This window comes from Somniosus microcephalus, chromosome 4 (genome assembly GCF_052327205.1).
Source record: "Somniosus microcephalus isolate GS21.2 chromosome 4, FLI_Smic_1.0, whole genome shotgun sequence".
Taxonomy (NCBI): Eukaryota; Metazoa; Chordata; class Chondrichthyes; order Squaliformes; family Somniosidae; genus Somniosus; species Somniosus microcephalus.
Genome location: NC_140990.1, coordinates 330,517,641 through 330,532,433, shown reverse-complemented (window position 1 = coordinate 330,532,433; position 14,793 = coordinate 330,517,641). Strand labels below are relative to the sequence as shown.

General features: G+C 45.5%; 1 protein-coding gene across 1 annotated transcript in view; it reads right to left on the bottom strand.

Moving 5' to 3' along the window:
• LOC147120681 (uncharacterized) overlaps positions 1-11,369 on the bottom strand; it is a 33,790-nt gene extending 22,421 nt beyond the window's left edge. The window contains exon 1 of the mRNA XM_085984244.1: positions 11,315-11,369. Within this exon, the coding sequence (XP_085840370.1) occupies positions 11,315-11,369 (55 nt within the window). The remainder of the gene's footprint in view (positions 1-11,314) is intronic.
• Between the last annotated feature and the right edge of the window lie 3,424 nt (positions 11,370-14,793).

The window sequence follows — 14,793 nt, the reverse complement described above, 5'->3', positions numbered from 1 at the left end:
CAGCAATGTAAGATAATGACCAGATAATCTGTTTTTGTTGTGTTGATTGAGGGATAACTATTGGCCAGGACAGCAAGCTCCCACAAAGAATAATGTGACGATGAGATAATCTATTTTTTTTAGTAATGTTGGTTGAGGTATAAATATTGGCCAGGACACTGGGGAGAACTCCCCTGATTTTCTTCGAGATAGTACCATTGGATCATTTTTGTCCAGCTGAGAGGGCAGACGGGGCCTCAGTTTAACGTCTCATCCAAACGACGGCACCTCCGACAGTGCAGCACTCCCTCAGCACTACACTGGAGTGTCAGCCTAGATTTTGTGCTCAAATCGCTGGAGCACTAATCACCCTTTGATGTCTTTAAAAAGTTTATATTCCTTCAGCTTTAAATCCTACACTAACCTTTTCTTTTGTTTTAAAAGTGGATTACTTTGCTACTGAACCGAAGACACTGAAACAGCTTCCAGTCTAACAAACCAATTTTCCCTGCTGGCTTCAAATGAAATGCCCATCACTGAAACAGCAGTCTGCCAGCACAATAAAGCCTGCAACACTTTCCCCATGGCTTATGCTGCAGTAAAAATCCAACTCTCATGCCAGAAAGCTCCTCTGTCAATCTATCAAACCTAATAATGATCGGTGGACTCAAAGAAAACAGATACTCACCACGTCAGTTTGCTCCTGCATGTAATTCCTATATTTATCTTTGAATCCTTTATTTTTGCCCATAGTGGCAAATGTAACAGGAAATTAGATAGATAAGCATTTGGGCCTAGAAATTGGGTTGTGGGCTCGCCAGGGCTGTAGCGCCAGAAATTTTGCGCCAGCGTTAATGCGGCAGCGCCCGACGAAAATTCGGTTGCGCCGGCCCCAGACGGCGGCGGGCGCTAAAGGAGGGTTTTAGCGCCTGAAAACGGGCGTTGAATTGGGTTTCCCGGCGCTAATCCCCCGCTGCGGCACCCGATGCGGTGCGGCAGGCTGGGGAACTGCAGGCCTCCTCCTTCTGTTAAGGAGGAGCTGCCTGCAGCCGACAACTGTCCGGCGGATTCCCCCGACATCTGAGCCCGGCACCTCGGGGAAGTGCCGGGCTCGCAGCACACACTCATCAGGGCCGCGGGGGGGGTGATGCAGGAGTCCGGGAAGGGAGGTGCGGGCAGGCGGCCGCCGGGAACGCGGCCGGCCGCCACTCCACCTTTATGCGCCGGCGCAAAGGCGTGTAAGAACACTTTTCACATTCGTTAGTTGCGCCTGCCATGGGCGAGGCGGGCGCAACTGAATTTGGGCTTGGGGCCGGGTTACCACGGCAACCGGGACGCTGCGCACACCGATGACGTCATCGGTGCCGGCGCAGCGCTACCGGCTAACGCCGATGCTAAGGCCCAAGTCCATTTGCAAAACGGCTATAAGTCCGGCGCAAGGCCCTCTAGCGCCACTAATTGGGCGCTAAGCCCACTCAATTTCTAGGCCTTGTGGTCTAATTGTGATGATATTGTCAGAACTTTCTACATTTCTTCAATTGTACAACAAGGTATTTAACAGGCAGGCAAGGGCTCATCCAAAAGTTGGCACCTCAGACAACACAGCTGTGCTGCACTAAAGTATCAACCTAGATTAGCTAGGGCGCGAAATTCAGTAGCGCCCCGTTTCGGGGTGGTAACACTGGCGAGGCGGGATCGCCTGCGCCTGGCGAGGAAGTCCCGCCCCGGCCGTGAAATTCGCTTTACTGCCCCGCCCAGGAAGTGGAGCGCAATCTCGGGCGCCCCGCTTCCTGGTGGGGCGGTAACCGAGGCGATGTCACATTTCAGTGCCCTGCCCCTTCAGTTAAAGGGGAGGGCCGCTGCGCACTCTGATGGCCCCAACTAGGCCACCAGGGCGGCGTGGTGCCACGTTGCGCGATGGCGGCTAGGACCACACCATGGAGGGCCGACCTGGAGGTCGGACAAAAAAAAGAAAATGGCGGCGCGGGTTGCGGCTGCACCTCCCCTTTAAATACCGCCCCACGAGCAGCGATCGGCCCGGTTCATGACCCGCGAGGCTGGCACTGACACCGCCCACGGCAGCCTGGTGGGGCACAGCTGAATTTCTGCCGCAGGGCGCTAAGGGGTGGTGGCGCACAGCGATGACATCATCGTCGGAGGCGTGGCGGCCCGGGATGCTACCAGTGGGGGTACGCCGCTATTGGGTAGTGCCTCAGCAACCCATGCCGAATTTCACAGGAGGCACTTTTTTCACCCCCCTGGGCAATAACCCCTTTGCGCCGCGTTAGCCCCCTGCGGTGGCGCTAACGGCAGGCTCAACTGAGCCGAATTACGCCCCCTAGGTATTTAACTGCTGGAGTAGGTCTTGAACCCACATTGTATGGCAGATAAGAATGCTACCAACTAAAGCAAGGTGACACTTGAAGAGAATGAAAAGAGGGAGTGAGAGTGAAGAAGTGACACATACAATAACTTACATTTAGATTGCGCCTCTAATTCAGGGTGCTTCACAGGAGCATAATAAGACAAAAATTGACACCAAGCCAAAGAAGACGACTTTGGGCCAGAATTTGCTGTCAAAATAACGGTGAGGCTAATGGCGCACGCTGTTATCAATGCGTAAATGTTACAGCAACATCAGGTGAGAAGTAGATGCACGGTTAAATGCCAATACCCAAAAGTTGGTGTTCGAGTTGCGCTGCTCTGCCGTTAGCTTCACGAAAACGGCATCTCGCCGTCTGCCGCACCATCGACATGCATTGAACGGCATGAAGTTGCTGTATTTGCGCGGTAGATACAAACTAAACTCGTCACAGAAAGTTAGGTCTGGTCATTTCAAGTGTAAGTATCCTTTTAACAATGTGATCATTCTTAATTACTCCCAATCAATGTGTTTGGCTCTAAAAATTAACTATTACAAGCTTCAGTCATTAATTGTTGGAGTTTTTTTCTTTTCCTTTCTGTCTCTTTAATTTCTCTATTGATCCAATCTTTCTTTCCCTCTATTTCACTCTCTGTACCTGATTTGACATTTAATTCACCCTTCTCAGTCCTTGCGTTATTTATTTCTTAATCCTTCAATCTGATTGGTTAAGGATACATCCTGTTGGTTGCCCTGTTCACTTAGGTCCCAGATGCCCGGTTTCCCTCGCTGCGCTGTTATCCGCTCGCACTTTCAGCAACTTGCCACGCAAAAGATGTGAAAACCTAAAGGTGCAAGGGCAAGTCTAACTAACGGCAGATGCCGTTGGATGCCGTGCACAGCAAATTATGGCCCTATAGGACAGATATGGTCATAAAACGAGAAAGAAAAGGAAGAGATAATCACACAGAGAGAAGACACTGCTTCCAGACAGAGCGAAGAGTCAACTGGCAAAGCAAACAGCTCCTGTAATATTTTAAGCAATTTGGTGCTTCAGGAAATGTTACAAACAGAACAACATTGAATCTTAAAGAGAATAAAAGGATGATTTTCCCCAGGTGCAAAAATTATTTTTATCTGAATACAAATGATAAAATGGGAGAAGTAGCCAATGTAATTATATGCAGATTTGTAGAATGTAACAAGCTCCCTTGGGTGCAATGTGCTACTGTGCCACACAAACTAGAATCATCCCAGGCTTGATTCCTGGTCTGTGATAAATTAGCTGCTGGTGATAAGAATGTTACAATAAGTTTCAATGACCATGGGCTGGGAATGGGAAACATCAGCAAAACAGTCTCACTGCTGATTGTAATGTAGGAATTCCTGCTGGAACCTGCATGCATGTGGACATTGTAATCAGTTTGATTCCGACACCAGAAGATGGTTGCAATTACTTTGTTTATTGTATTCGACCAAGTCCAGACACACGCAATATCTATAAGCAGTAGACATACAGAGAAATAAATGGTATTGCACCAATTTCCCCGGGTAGAAACATAACCTTCGTGTTCCTTTCCGAACCAACTCTCTCTAAAACTTGTTAAGAAAAGCCTGAGATCTTTATAACAACAGAAAATGCTGGAAAAACTCAGCAAGTCAGGCAACATCCGTGGAGAGAAATTTGAGTTGACGTTTCGGGTTTGACCCTTCTTCAAAACTGGAGAGAAAAGGAACTAGATCGAAGGCAGGGCTGCGATCGGACAAAAGAATAAAAGAACCAAAAGAAGTAAAAGAGATTAGAAGCTAGACGAGATGGTAATAGGCTGTGATTAGGTGTAAAGTGTACTGGCAGGGCAAAAGATAGCTGCCAGGTGTGAGAGAGAAACAAAAGGAAAGGGGGGGGGGAAAGGAAAGGAGTGGAAAAATATAAGTGAAAATGAAATAGGGGCCGAGGTTATGATCTGAAATTGTTGAACTCGATATTGAGACCGGAAGGCTGCAGACTGCCTAATCGGAAGATGAGGTGCTGTTCCTCGAGTTTACGTTGATCTTTATAGTCTGTTTCTCACAAATACTGTTATTGATAATTAATTATGGCATGACCAGTGTTATTATGAACAAGACCCCCAGCAAGAATATATTTCCTTCAAAGCAACAGATGCCAACTGTTTTCATAATGTTCTTCTATTGTTCCACTCCTTATCTCAAAACTGCCTTGGCTATCTCATTTTACAATGTGGCCATGAAAACAAGTCAAGAGACATGAATCTTATACATCTACAATAGCAAAATACTGCGGATGTTGGAAATCTGAGATAACAACAGAAAATGCTCTAAACACTCAGCAGGTCAGGCAGCATCGAGGAGAGAGAAACAGAGTCAACGTTTCGGGTCGAGGACCCTTCGTCAGAACTGGAAAATGTTAGAGAAGAGAGATTTTTAAGCAAGTGCAGTAGCAGGGACAGGGAGGAGGGGAGGAAAGAACAAAGGGAAGGTCTTAACCATCTGGTCGTTTCAGTAATCACCTGAACCACAGTGTCAGCTAAATTGTACCCTGACAAATCAAACTCTAAAGCATCTTGGGAATGAACAACTTTTAACCATTTCATTAAGTAAAAAGAAACCAAAAAACTTTAATCAAATAAGATTAAACCAAATCCTAATCCTTCGTATATATGTATACACAAGTAGGGCATCTTACACATTGGGTGCACTCAAAATCAGGCTAGTCCAAGATTTTCCCCAAGGTTAAATAGCCTCATATAAAGAATAGTGACTTGTGTCAGCTTCCCGAGGTTGCTTGACATGCGTGGGACCATCAAACCATCATGAAGCAGCACCTTGGGAGGAGCACCGGGGAAAAACAATTGCAAAATCTCAATTAAATTCTTTTTGCAAATGTTCCTGAATTGTTTCTGATTTTCTCATTTGTTTCAATGTTTATCGACAATTTACTTCTACCCATTAGACTCCACGTTACTTATCTTCCCCGCTTCCAACTGATTGAATCTTTCCTCTATGAGTTTGCAGAACATCCAGGTGTTGAAAGCTGCGACAAGGAGATAATTTCAGAATTTTTGAAGGAAGTATTACTTATTTTAGGATTCATTTTAAGACAGCATATTGGCTTCAGAAACAACATTAACTTATGCAGCATCTTTAACATAGAAAAGCACCTAAGGTGCTTTACAGAAGGCGTAGGGAATAATTGGACATAGAGCAGGAGTTTAGGAGGAGACTGTTTCAAACAAACTTCAAAAATATTAAGTAACTGCACACAAATGAGTAGAAACGTTACTTTTTTTTAACCTGTTGAATTTTAAGAGGACTTTGGCTTTAAAGAAGTTGTGTTAATTGCAGTTCTAAAACAGCCATCTGCATTCAGCAATAAAGGGATTAATGATCATCTTCTTCTTCTTCTTCTTCGGCAGTCCCTCGGAACCGAGGATGACTTGCTTCCACATTTTAAAAAATGAGTTTTCAGGTGACTGGTGAGTCCAATGCGGGACCTACAGTCTCTGTCACAAGTGGGGCAGACGGTGGTTGACGGGGCGGGCAGGTGGGTTGACGTGCGCTCCTTGCACTGCTTGCACTTGGCTTCCGCTTGCTCCCGGCGAAGAAACTCGAGGTATTCGGCGCCTTCCCGGATGCATCTCCTCCACTTTGTGTGGTCTTGGGCCAGGGATTCCCAGGTGTCGGTGGGGTTGTTGCACTTTTTCAAGGAGGCTTTGAGGGTGTCCTTGAAGCATTTCCTCTGCCCACCTGGGGCTCTCTTGCCGTGTTGGAGCCCTGAGTAGAGCGCTTGTTTTGGGAGTCTCATATCGGGCATGTGGATGATGTGACCTGTCCATCGGAGCTGATTGATCGTGGTCAAAGCTTCGATGCTGGGGATGTTGTCCGAGCGAGAACACTGACGTTGGTGCGCCTATCCTGCCAATGGATTTGCAGGATCTTGCGGAGGCAGCGTTGGTGGTACCTCTCCAGTGCTTTGAGGTGCCTGCTGTACATGGTACATGTCTCTGAGGCATACAGGAAAGCAAAGCGGGTATTACTACTGCTCTGTAGACCATGAGCTTAGTGCCGGGTTTGAGGTCCTGGTCTTCAAACACTCTCTTCCTCAGGCGACCGAAGGCTGCACTGGCACACTGAAGGTGGTGTTGGACTTCTTCATTGATGTCTGCCCTTGTTGACAGTAGGCTCCCGAGGTGTGGAATGTGGTCCACGTTGTCCAAGGCCTTGTCGTGTATTTTGATTATCGGGGGGCAGTACTGTGTGACGGGGGCAGGTTGGTAGAGGACCTTTGTCTTACGGATGTTTAGTGTAAGGCCCATGCTCTCATACGCTTCGGTGAAGGAGTTAACGATGGTTTGGAGTTCGACCTCTGAATGTGCGCAGACGCAAGCATCATCTGCATACTGTAATTCGACGACAGAGGATGGGACGAACATGGATCTGGACTGGAGGCGACAGAAGTTGAACAGTTTTCCGATTGTTCTGTAAATTAGCTCCACTCCAGCGGGGAGCTTACTGAGGGTGAGATGGAGCATTGCAGCAAGGAAGATCGAGAAGAGCGTTGGTGCGATGACACAGCCTTGCTTGACCCCGGTCCGTATGTGAATTGGGTCTGTGGTGGAACCGTTGGTCAGGATCACAGCTTGCATGCCGTCGTGAAGCAGGCAGAGGATGGTGACAAACTTTTGAGGGCAGCCGAATTTGAGGAGGGCAGCCAATTTTGAGGATAGGGATTAGCAACTATACTTTACATGTTCAGGTCATCTCATCTTAAAGTATCTCTCTAAATAACCAAAACTCCCTTCAGACCCAATGGTGTGGGAAAAGCCTTCTCCAGCTTGTTCCTAAGCACTGAATTCCATCAATCTAAATAGAAACCTGCCCGAATTGAACTGGTTAAGTTTGGGTGGGTTCAACTTGTCACGATATTGTGCTTACTACTAGTTAGTAATCACCAACTGTGGGTTAAATGGGTGTTTTTCCCATTGCCTGCACTGATGTGATGTTTCATATCTCTTTTCTCTTGCGTTAACTGAAAAATGTGGGTTATCATTATCTTTACATACAATTCTAATTAATCAACCAAGAACATAATTTGTTTTCCACCTGATTAAAGCAGCGAATAGTATTGAGCACTCAATTTATCCTTGAGATTGACTTCTTATGGTTAACTTTTTAATGGAGTTCTGATTTTTACCCGTGGTATACATTAGCATTTATATTACTGTAGTTGCACTATTTAATAAATTGACTGGCTAAACCATTCAACACCTGCATTTGCTCTTCAGGATTGGCTGCCTCTTGGCTGATTTGCTAAAAATCAAGGGATAATTATCAGGACCCGCAGTTACACAGGCAAAAGTTCAATTGCATTTATATTTCATATCCTGAAGACGTGAGGAATTACCCCTCGCCCCATCCAATATGTTATAGAGTTCGGACTTGAGACTTATGAGAAATTACACCAGACACACGGGTTCTGTCTTTAACCTTTTATTGTTCCTAAGACAGATTCAAAACCCCACCCACTATTCGAGCAGTTCACCAATAATATTACAGGAAATCAGACATACAGCCACCCGCAGATGATCAGTCCAGCGTTGATTGTAGGTCCTCGTAGGCGAAATGACTGGCCAGGCCCCTCCTTCCGACTGCAGCCTGATCCTCGTGGGCGAAATGACTGGTCAAACCATCCTCTTCCAACTGCAGTGCCGATATTCTTTAGCCACTGTGTTTTATACAGCTTTCCTGGCCTTTTGCAGTAAATCAAATCATTCAGAGATTGTGAAATGTTCCTTTAATGTTGGTCTGAGCTGTTTGAGCTGTCAAACGTTCACATTAACTCCTCCTGTGTGGCTATCCATTAGTTGCCTTTATCACAGCTCAAAATTGTTCATTCAATCCTAAAGTTTACAAAAGTGGCAGAAAACCATTTGGTTATGGTTCATGGGTTATGTTGTATTCTGCATTTCAAAACTTCAAAAGTCTTACTTCTCCCCTTTAACCTCCAAAAAGTCATCAGAGACACGATGTCTTCAAAATCTAAGGAGGTTTGTTTATCTCTGTTGTCTATCAAAGCAAAATCCATGTCGCCTTATCAGTGACAACTTTATATTTCACTTTGAAAAAAACCTTTTGGCCGAGCAAAGCATTTCAATATATATTGAAATTAAAAATTAAGAATTAAGGGTCTGTGTATGTTTACAAATGTCAGGTATTGATTTAAAATGAATTAGTGATTGACGTGTGGTGCATGGGCTAAATGTTTTCCTTCATTGTTCTAAGGTAAGGATCTATCCGAAGTTAATTTCAAGGCGATGTTGTGGCCAGGTCATGACAATGATTGAACAAAAACAGCAAATTAATAGCAGAGACGTTTGGCAATTCAAGACCCATTTTTATACTTGCTGTTGCCTTAACAGTGTGCCACGGGGGAGTTCAGGGATTGGAGAGAAGTGTGTTATCAAGAAAACTACAAGTACTAAGAAAGAAGAGTATGCGATTTAAGAATAACACAGTAATACAATAGTTACTTTGAAGAAATGTTAAAAAATCGAAAGGAATTGGATACATGTTTTATAGAACAAATTGTAAACAAATATCCATTGTAACAATCACTGTATACAGTAAAGTTCATTTTTGGGAAAGTGAGGAACATACAGTTGTTTCAAACTATCTTTCCTATGGTCCTACACAAATGTCACTTACAAGCTAACATTTGTAAAAGTGAATTGCATCTGATAATCTATTACATAGAATTACATAGAATTTACAGCACAGAAACAGGCCATTCGGCCCAACTGGTCTAAACTGGTGTTACTGCTCTGCACGAGCCTCCTCCCACCCTACTTCATCTCACCCTACCAACATATCCTTCCATTCCTTTCTCCCTCATGTACTTATCTAGCTTCCCCTTAAATGCATCTATGTTATTCATAGAAACATAGAAGATAGGAGCAGGAGTAGGCCATTCGGCCCCTCGAGCCTGCTCCGCCATTCAATGAGATCATGGCTGATCATCCAAATTCAGTACTCTGTCCCTGCTTTCTCCCCATATCCCTTGATCCCTTTAGCCTTAAGAAATATATCCAACTCCTTTTTGAATATATTTAATGAACTGGCCTCTACCGCCCTCTGTGGCAGAGAATTCCACAGGTTCACCACTCTCTGGGTGAAGGAATTCCTCCTCATTTCAGTCCTAAATGGCTTACCCCTTATCCTTAGACTATGACCCCTGGTTCTGGACTCCCTGGCCATCATAAACATCCTTCCTGCATCTAATCTGTCCAGGCCTGACAGAATTTTATAGGTTTCGATGAGATCCCCTCTCAATCTTCTAAACTCTAGTGAGTATAAGCCCAATCGACACAATCTCTCCTCATACGTCATATGCTTAAATACTCCGCATAGTAGCGAGTTCCACATTCTAACCACACTCTGGTGAAAGAAGTTTCTCTTAAATTTCTTATTAGATTTATTGATGACTATCTTAAATGTATGTCCTCTAGTTTTAGACACTCCTACAAGTGGAAACAGCTGTTCTATGTCTGCCCTAGCAAACTCTTTCATAATATTAGATGCGTTAGAAATGTTTAATAACTTTTCCAATCCTAATAAGAGTTTTAATGCAATTATATATATTATGTGCATGAGTCCATGTCTGTGTGTAAAAACATGCAGACACACAGCATCCTGCTACAGAATTAGAACACCATTTTTGCTAGACTGTTAGTTTTGAACAAGGCATAGTAAACTTGCAAGAAATTCAGTGCGTAATCTTGAAGTATCTGTGTTATTGTAGCAGCAAATTTAGATCAAAAGCTCCTGAAAAGTTGTGCAAGGCCTCTAATGCAGTCTTAAAATAGAATTATTTTATTATAAACTCACCTGCTCAAAACCTCAGTAGCTACAGCCCCAAAACTCTTAGTACCTCTTTACTACTCCACTCGGCTGAACACTCTGTGCCGACAGCATCATTAGTCTTTAGTAACAGTTATAATTACATATCATATGCATCCTATGAACAACTGTATTATATGCTTAGGATAACAGAGGCTTGTAATTTAACTTGAATAACCAGCAAATGAAATAATTTGAGGACCAATTCTTAACTGAGCAGCTCCAAGTCCTGCAGATGAGTTTAGGCCACATATCTCATGCCAAATAACCATGCTATACTTGAGCACCCATGAAACCAACCTCCTTTCAGTATCAGTCGTGGCTCAGTGGGCAGCACCCTCGCCTCTGAGTCAGAAGGTTGTGGGTTCAAGTCCCACTCCAGAGACTTGAGCACAAATATTCAGGCTGATGCTGAGGGAGCGCTGCACTATCGGACGTGCCATCTTTCGGCTGTGATGGTAAACCAAGGCCCCGACTTCCCTCTCAGGTGGACGGAGAAGATCCCATGACACTATCTTGAAGAAGAACAGGCGTGTTATCCCCAGTGTCCTGGGCCAATATTTATCCCTCAATCAACATCACTAAAAAACAGATTATCTGGTAATTATCACATTGCTGTTTGTGGGAGCTTGCTGTGCACAAATTGACTGCTGATTTCCTACATTACAACAGTGGCTATGCTTCAAAAGTACTTCATTGGCTGTAAAGCACTTTGGGACATCTGGTGGTCATGAAAGGCGCTATATAAATGCAAGTCTTTCTTTTTTCCCCAACAACCTGAATTGTCCTCATATTTAAAGATCTATCAGGACTGCTAAATCAATTTTTGTTATTAAACCTATTGTGCTTTCACATTTAGTGTGTTTTACCTCAGCGCTTCCCCTTAGTCAAGATATTTGGTGCTGCTCCTCAATTGCCTCTTTTCCATTGCCCAGGTCAGTGGGACTGCCCTCCACTTGAATCTACTCTTATCCATCCAATCGTTACCAGAGCCTCTCCAGCAATGGATTGATTCTCTTTCTAACACCACGTCCCTGCCACCCACCCCTCAACCGTTACCTCCGGAGACCCCCAAGGATCTGTCCTTGGCCAGCCTCTTCTTCCTCATCTTCATGCTAACCATTGGTGACATCACCTGACGTCATGGGATCAGCTTCCGCATGTACGCTGATGATACCCAGCTCTATCTCTCCATCACCTCTCTCATCCTCTTTACTACTCCTGTGTTGCCAGACTGCTTATCTGATGGCCAATCATAGATGAGCCACAATTTCCTCCAGTTAAACATTGGGAAGACTGAAGCCATCGTCTTTGGCCTGTGTCGCAGACTCCACATCCTTGCCACCAATTCCATCCCACTCCCCAGCCACTCTGCCTAAGGCTGAATCAGACTGTTCACTGCTTTAGTGTCCTGTTCAACCACGAGCTGGGCTCCTGACTCCAAATCCTCTCCATCACAAAGACCGCCTAATTTCACCGAAGTAACATCACCCGCCCCCGCCCCTACTTCAGCCCATCTACTACTGAAACCTTCACGCATTAACCTATCAACTCCAGGCTCGGCTGTTCGACGGTTCTCTTTGACGGCCTCCCATCCTCCGCCTTCCAGAAACTTCAGCTCATCCAAAACTCTGCTGCCTGTATCCTATCCTGGACAAAGTCCCACTTGCCCATTACCACTGTCCATGCTGACCTACATCGACTCCCTGTCCCATTTTCATGTTGAAATCCTTTCATAGCCTTGCCGCTCCCTATCTTTGTAACTACAACCCCAATTACTCTGACAATTACAACTCTGACTACACTTCAATGTACTTAATTGGCTGTGAAGCGCCATCCTGAGGTCATGAAAGGCGCTATATAAATGCATGTCTTTCTTCCTTTCTGTCTGAAGTGCAGTGTATGTTGTCGTACATCTCTGGTTCATGAGTGGATAATGAAAGCCAGATCCACACTACAATGACCAAGACAGACTTACTCGTAGAACGTAATAGATGTAGCAGGTGTTACTCTGCGGGTAACAAATGCTCCCCTAATTCTAGAGTCTGCAATTCGTAAGCAACGTTAATACATTTTTTAATGAGATTGACATTCCAAGTCTAATGAAAACTCCCCAGGCCCCCTCCAGCCTTCCAACTTACGCAGGTTATTTCCAGCTGCCCCTTTTAAGGGAAGCTTCTCGCTGCCTTTACCTTCCTGGTTCACAAAGGAACAGACCTACTTCAGTCTGCTAATCAGGATACTCAGCTCATGGCAACATTAGTATATCTGTTTCAGCAGACCATGCCCAGCTGAGTGCCAAGGGAGCTGCTGCCCTTGCTAGTTGCATCCTGATCAATCCTAGTCCTGAGAGACTCGGCCTGCAGCTGTTTCCAGCACCCACTTGGGCACAAACATCGACCCGAATAGCAATTCCCCTGGTTTGCAGAATCTTTGGCGTGGATACATTCCTTCAAGGTCATACATCTCAGGCTTCTCTTTCATGCTTTACTTTCTCCACATTAACTCCCCAATATTCATTCCAGATCTGACTTGTTTTTTTATTATTATTATATTATTCACTTCAGATTTTTGCAAATTTAGCAAAAGAGGAGAGGAGGAGAATTTTTCTTTTAGGCAGTGAGTTGTTGTGATCTGGAATGCACTGCCTGAAAGGGTGGTGGTAACAGATTCAAAAGTAACTTTCAAAAGAGAATTGGATAAATATACGAAAGAGGAAAATTTGCAAGGCTATGGGGAAAAGGCAGGGGAGTGGGACTGCTTGTGTAGCTCTTTCACAGAGCCGGCACAGGCACAATGGACTGAATGGCTTCCTTATGTGTTGCACCATTAGAGTCGTGGAGTCATAGAGTTAGACAGCACAGAAAAAGGCCCTTCGGCCCATCGTGTCCATGCCGGCCATCAAGCCCTGTTTATTCTAATCCCATTTTCCAGCACTTGGTGTGGTGTATGTAACCTGTTCCACCTTAAGAGAACTACCTTAAGAGATGTACTACTTTCTCTTGGCTGCTGTATACTGTAATACCGGTGGTGACCACACCGGTATAAAAACGTTGTGTAGTGATTTGCTGGGCAGTTCAGCCCTGACCTCCGAATAGTAAAGACCTGTTAAAGTTATTCTTGTTGTCTGTGTCCAGTGATTTATAATAAGCATAACTGGGACACACAGACTCAACAGTGGCGATGAGTCCGATCTTACCCTGCGGCAGTTTTACATCCAAGGCAGCTTCGTCCTCAGAACGGGCGTCGAGAAGAGGCATCCGCCCTCATCATCCTGCTGAGCACCACATCGCACGGGAGGCATTGAGAACCCGGGTTAAAAAGAAAAATTCTGACCACGAAGCCCTCCATCAGCGACAGGCAGTGATCATCCCTTCTACCACGGTGGTGGGTAAGCCGATCAGCGACACGAGCAGAAAGTCGGCCACGTTGGCTGTGGAGTAGGGGAGGGAAAACGGAGGAAAAAGGGCGGAGAACTCGACCGCGGCCGGTGAAAAGGGCCGGGCTGCAATCGGGGCCAAGAGGCGCAGCGACTGGGGCAGCGTTAAGGCCACGAGAACCGCGGAGAACTCAACCGCAGCCAGTGTAAAGGACCGGCCTGCAAGTGGGGCTGAGAGGCGCAACAGCAGGGGAAGCGTGAATGCCCACGGGAACCGCGGGGGAGAAAAAAAAAGCAGCGTCGGGGAATTGAGAACCGCTGGGGAGGCGAGAATGGCAGCAGCACGGCAATCGCCATTGCAGCCAGCGGGGGAAGAAGGCAAACGCGGGAAGCCGCCATTGTAGTCGGCGGGGGAAGAAGACGAGCGCGGGAAAAACCGCCAAGCGCGGGAAGCCGCCATTTTAGTAGGCGGGGGAAGAAGGCAAGCGCGGGAAGCCGCCATTTTGGGAAAAAGAAAATTTAAAGAAACTTGCAAGGATGCCTAAACATGGTAACATCAATGCTTTTGATAGCGATGTCGAAGATTGGGCCACGTATGTAGAACGCATTGGAGTTTATTGTACAGCAAATGAAGTACCAGATGATAAGAAAGCAATAACATTATTAAACTCAATGGGGGCGAAGACGTACGGGTTATTGAAGCATCTGATAACACCAGATAAACCGGCGGATCAGACTTTCGTGAAAATTGTTATGATCCTGCAAGAACATTTAAACCCCATGCCGTTGATGATAGCGGAACGATTTAAATTTTACAGCAGAACGCAGCTGAAAGAGGAAAGCAACGCTGAATTCTTAATTGAACTGCGTAAGCTATCAAAGTACTGTCAGTTTGGTACAGGACTAGCAGATGCTCTGAGAGATAAATTCATGTGTGGATTATTAAAAGAAGGAACACAAAAGCGTCTGCTAGAAGAAAAGGACCTTACGCTTGAGAAAGCTGTCACCATTGCAGCATCGCACAAGGCCGCAGCAAGAGGCACCGCGGAAATGCAACTAAGGTCATCGGAACTCAGCACCAATCAAATGGCATTGGGTGCAGTAAAGTGTTATCGTTGCGGAAGGACAACGCACGATCAGAATCAGTGCTGGTTCAAAA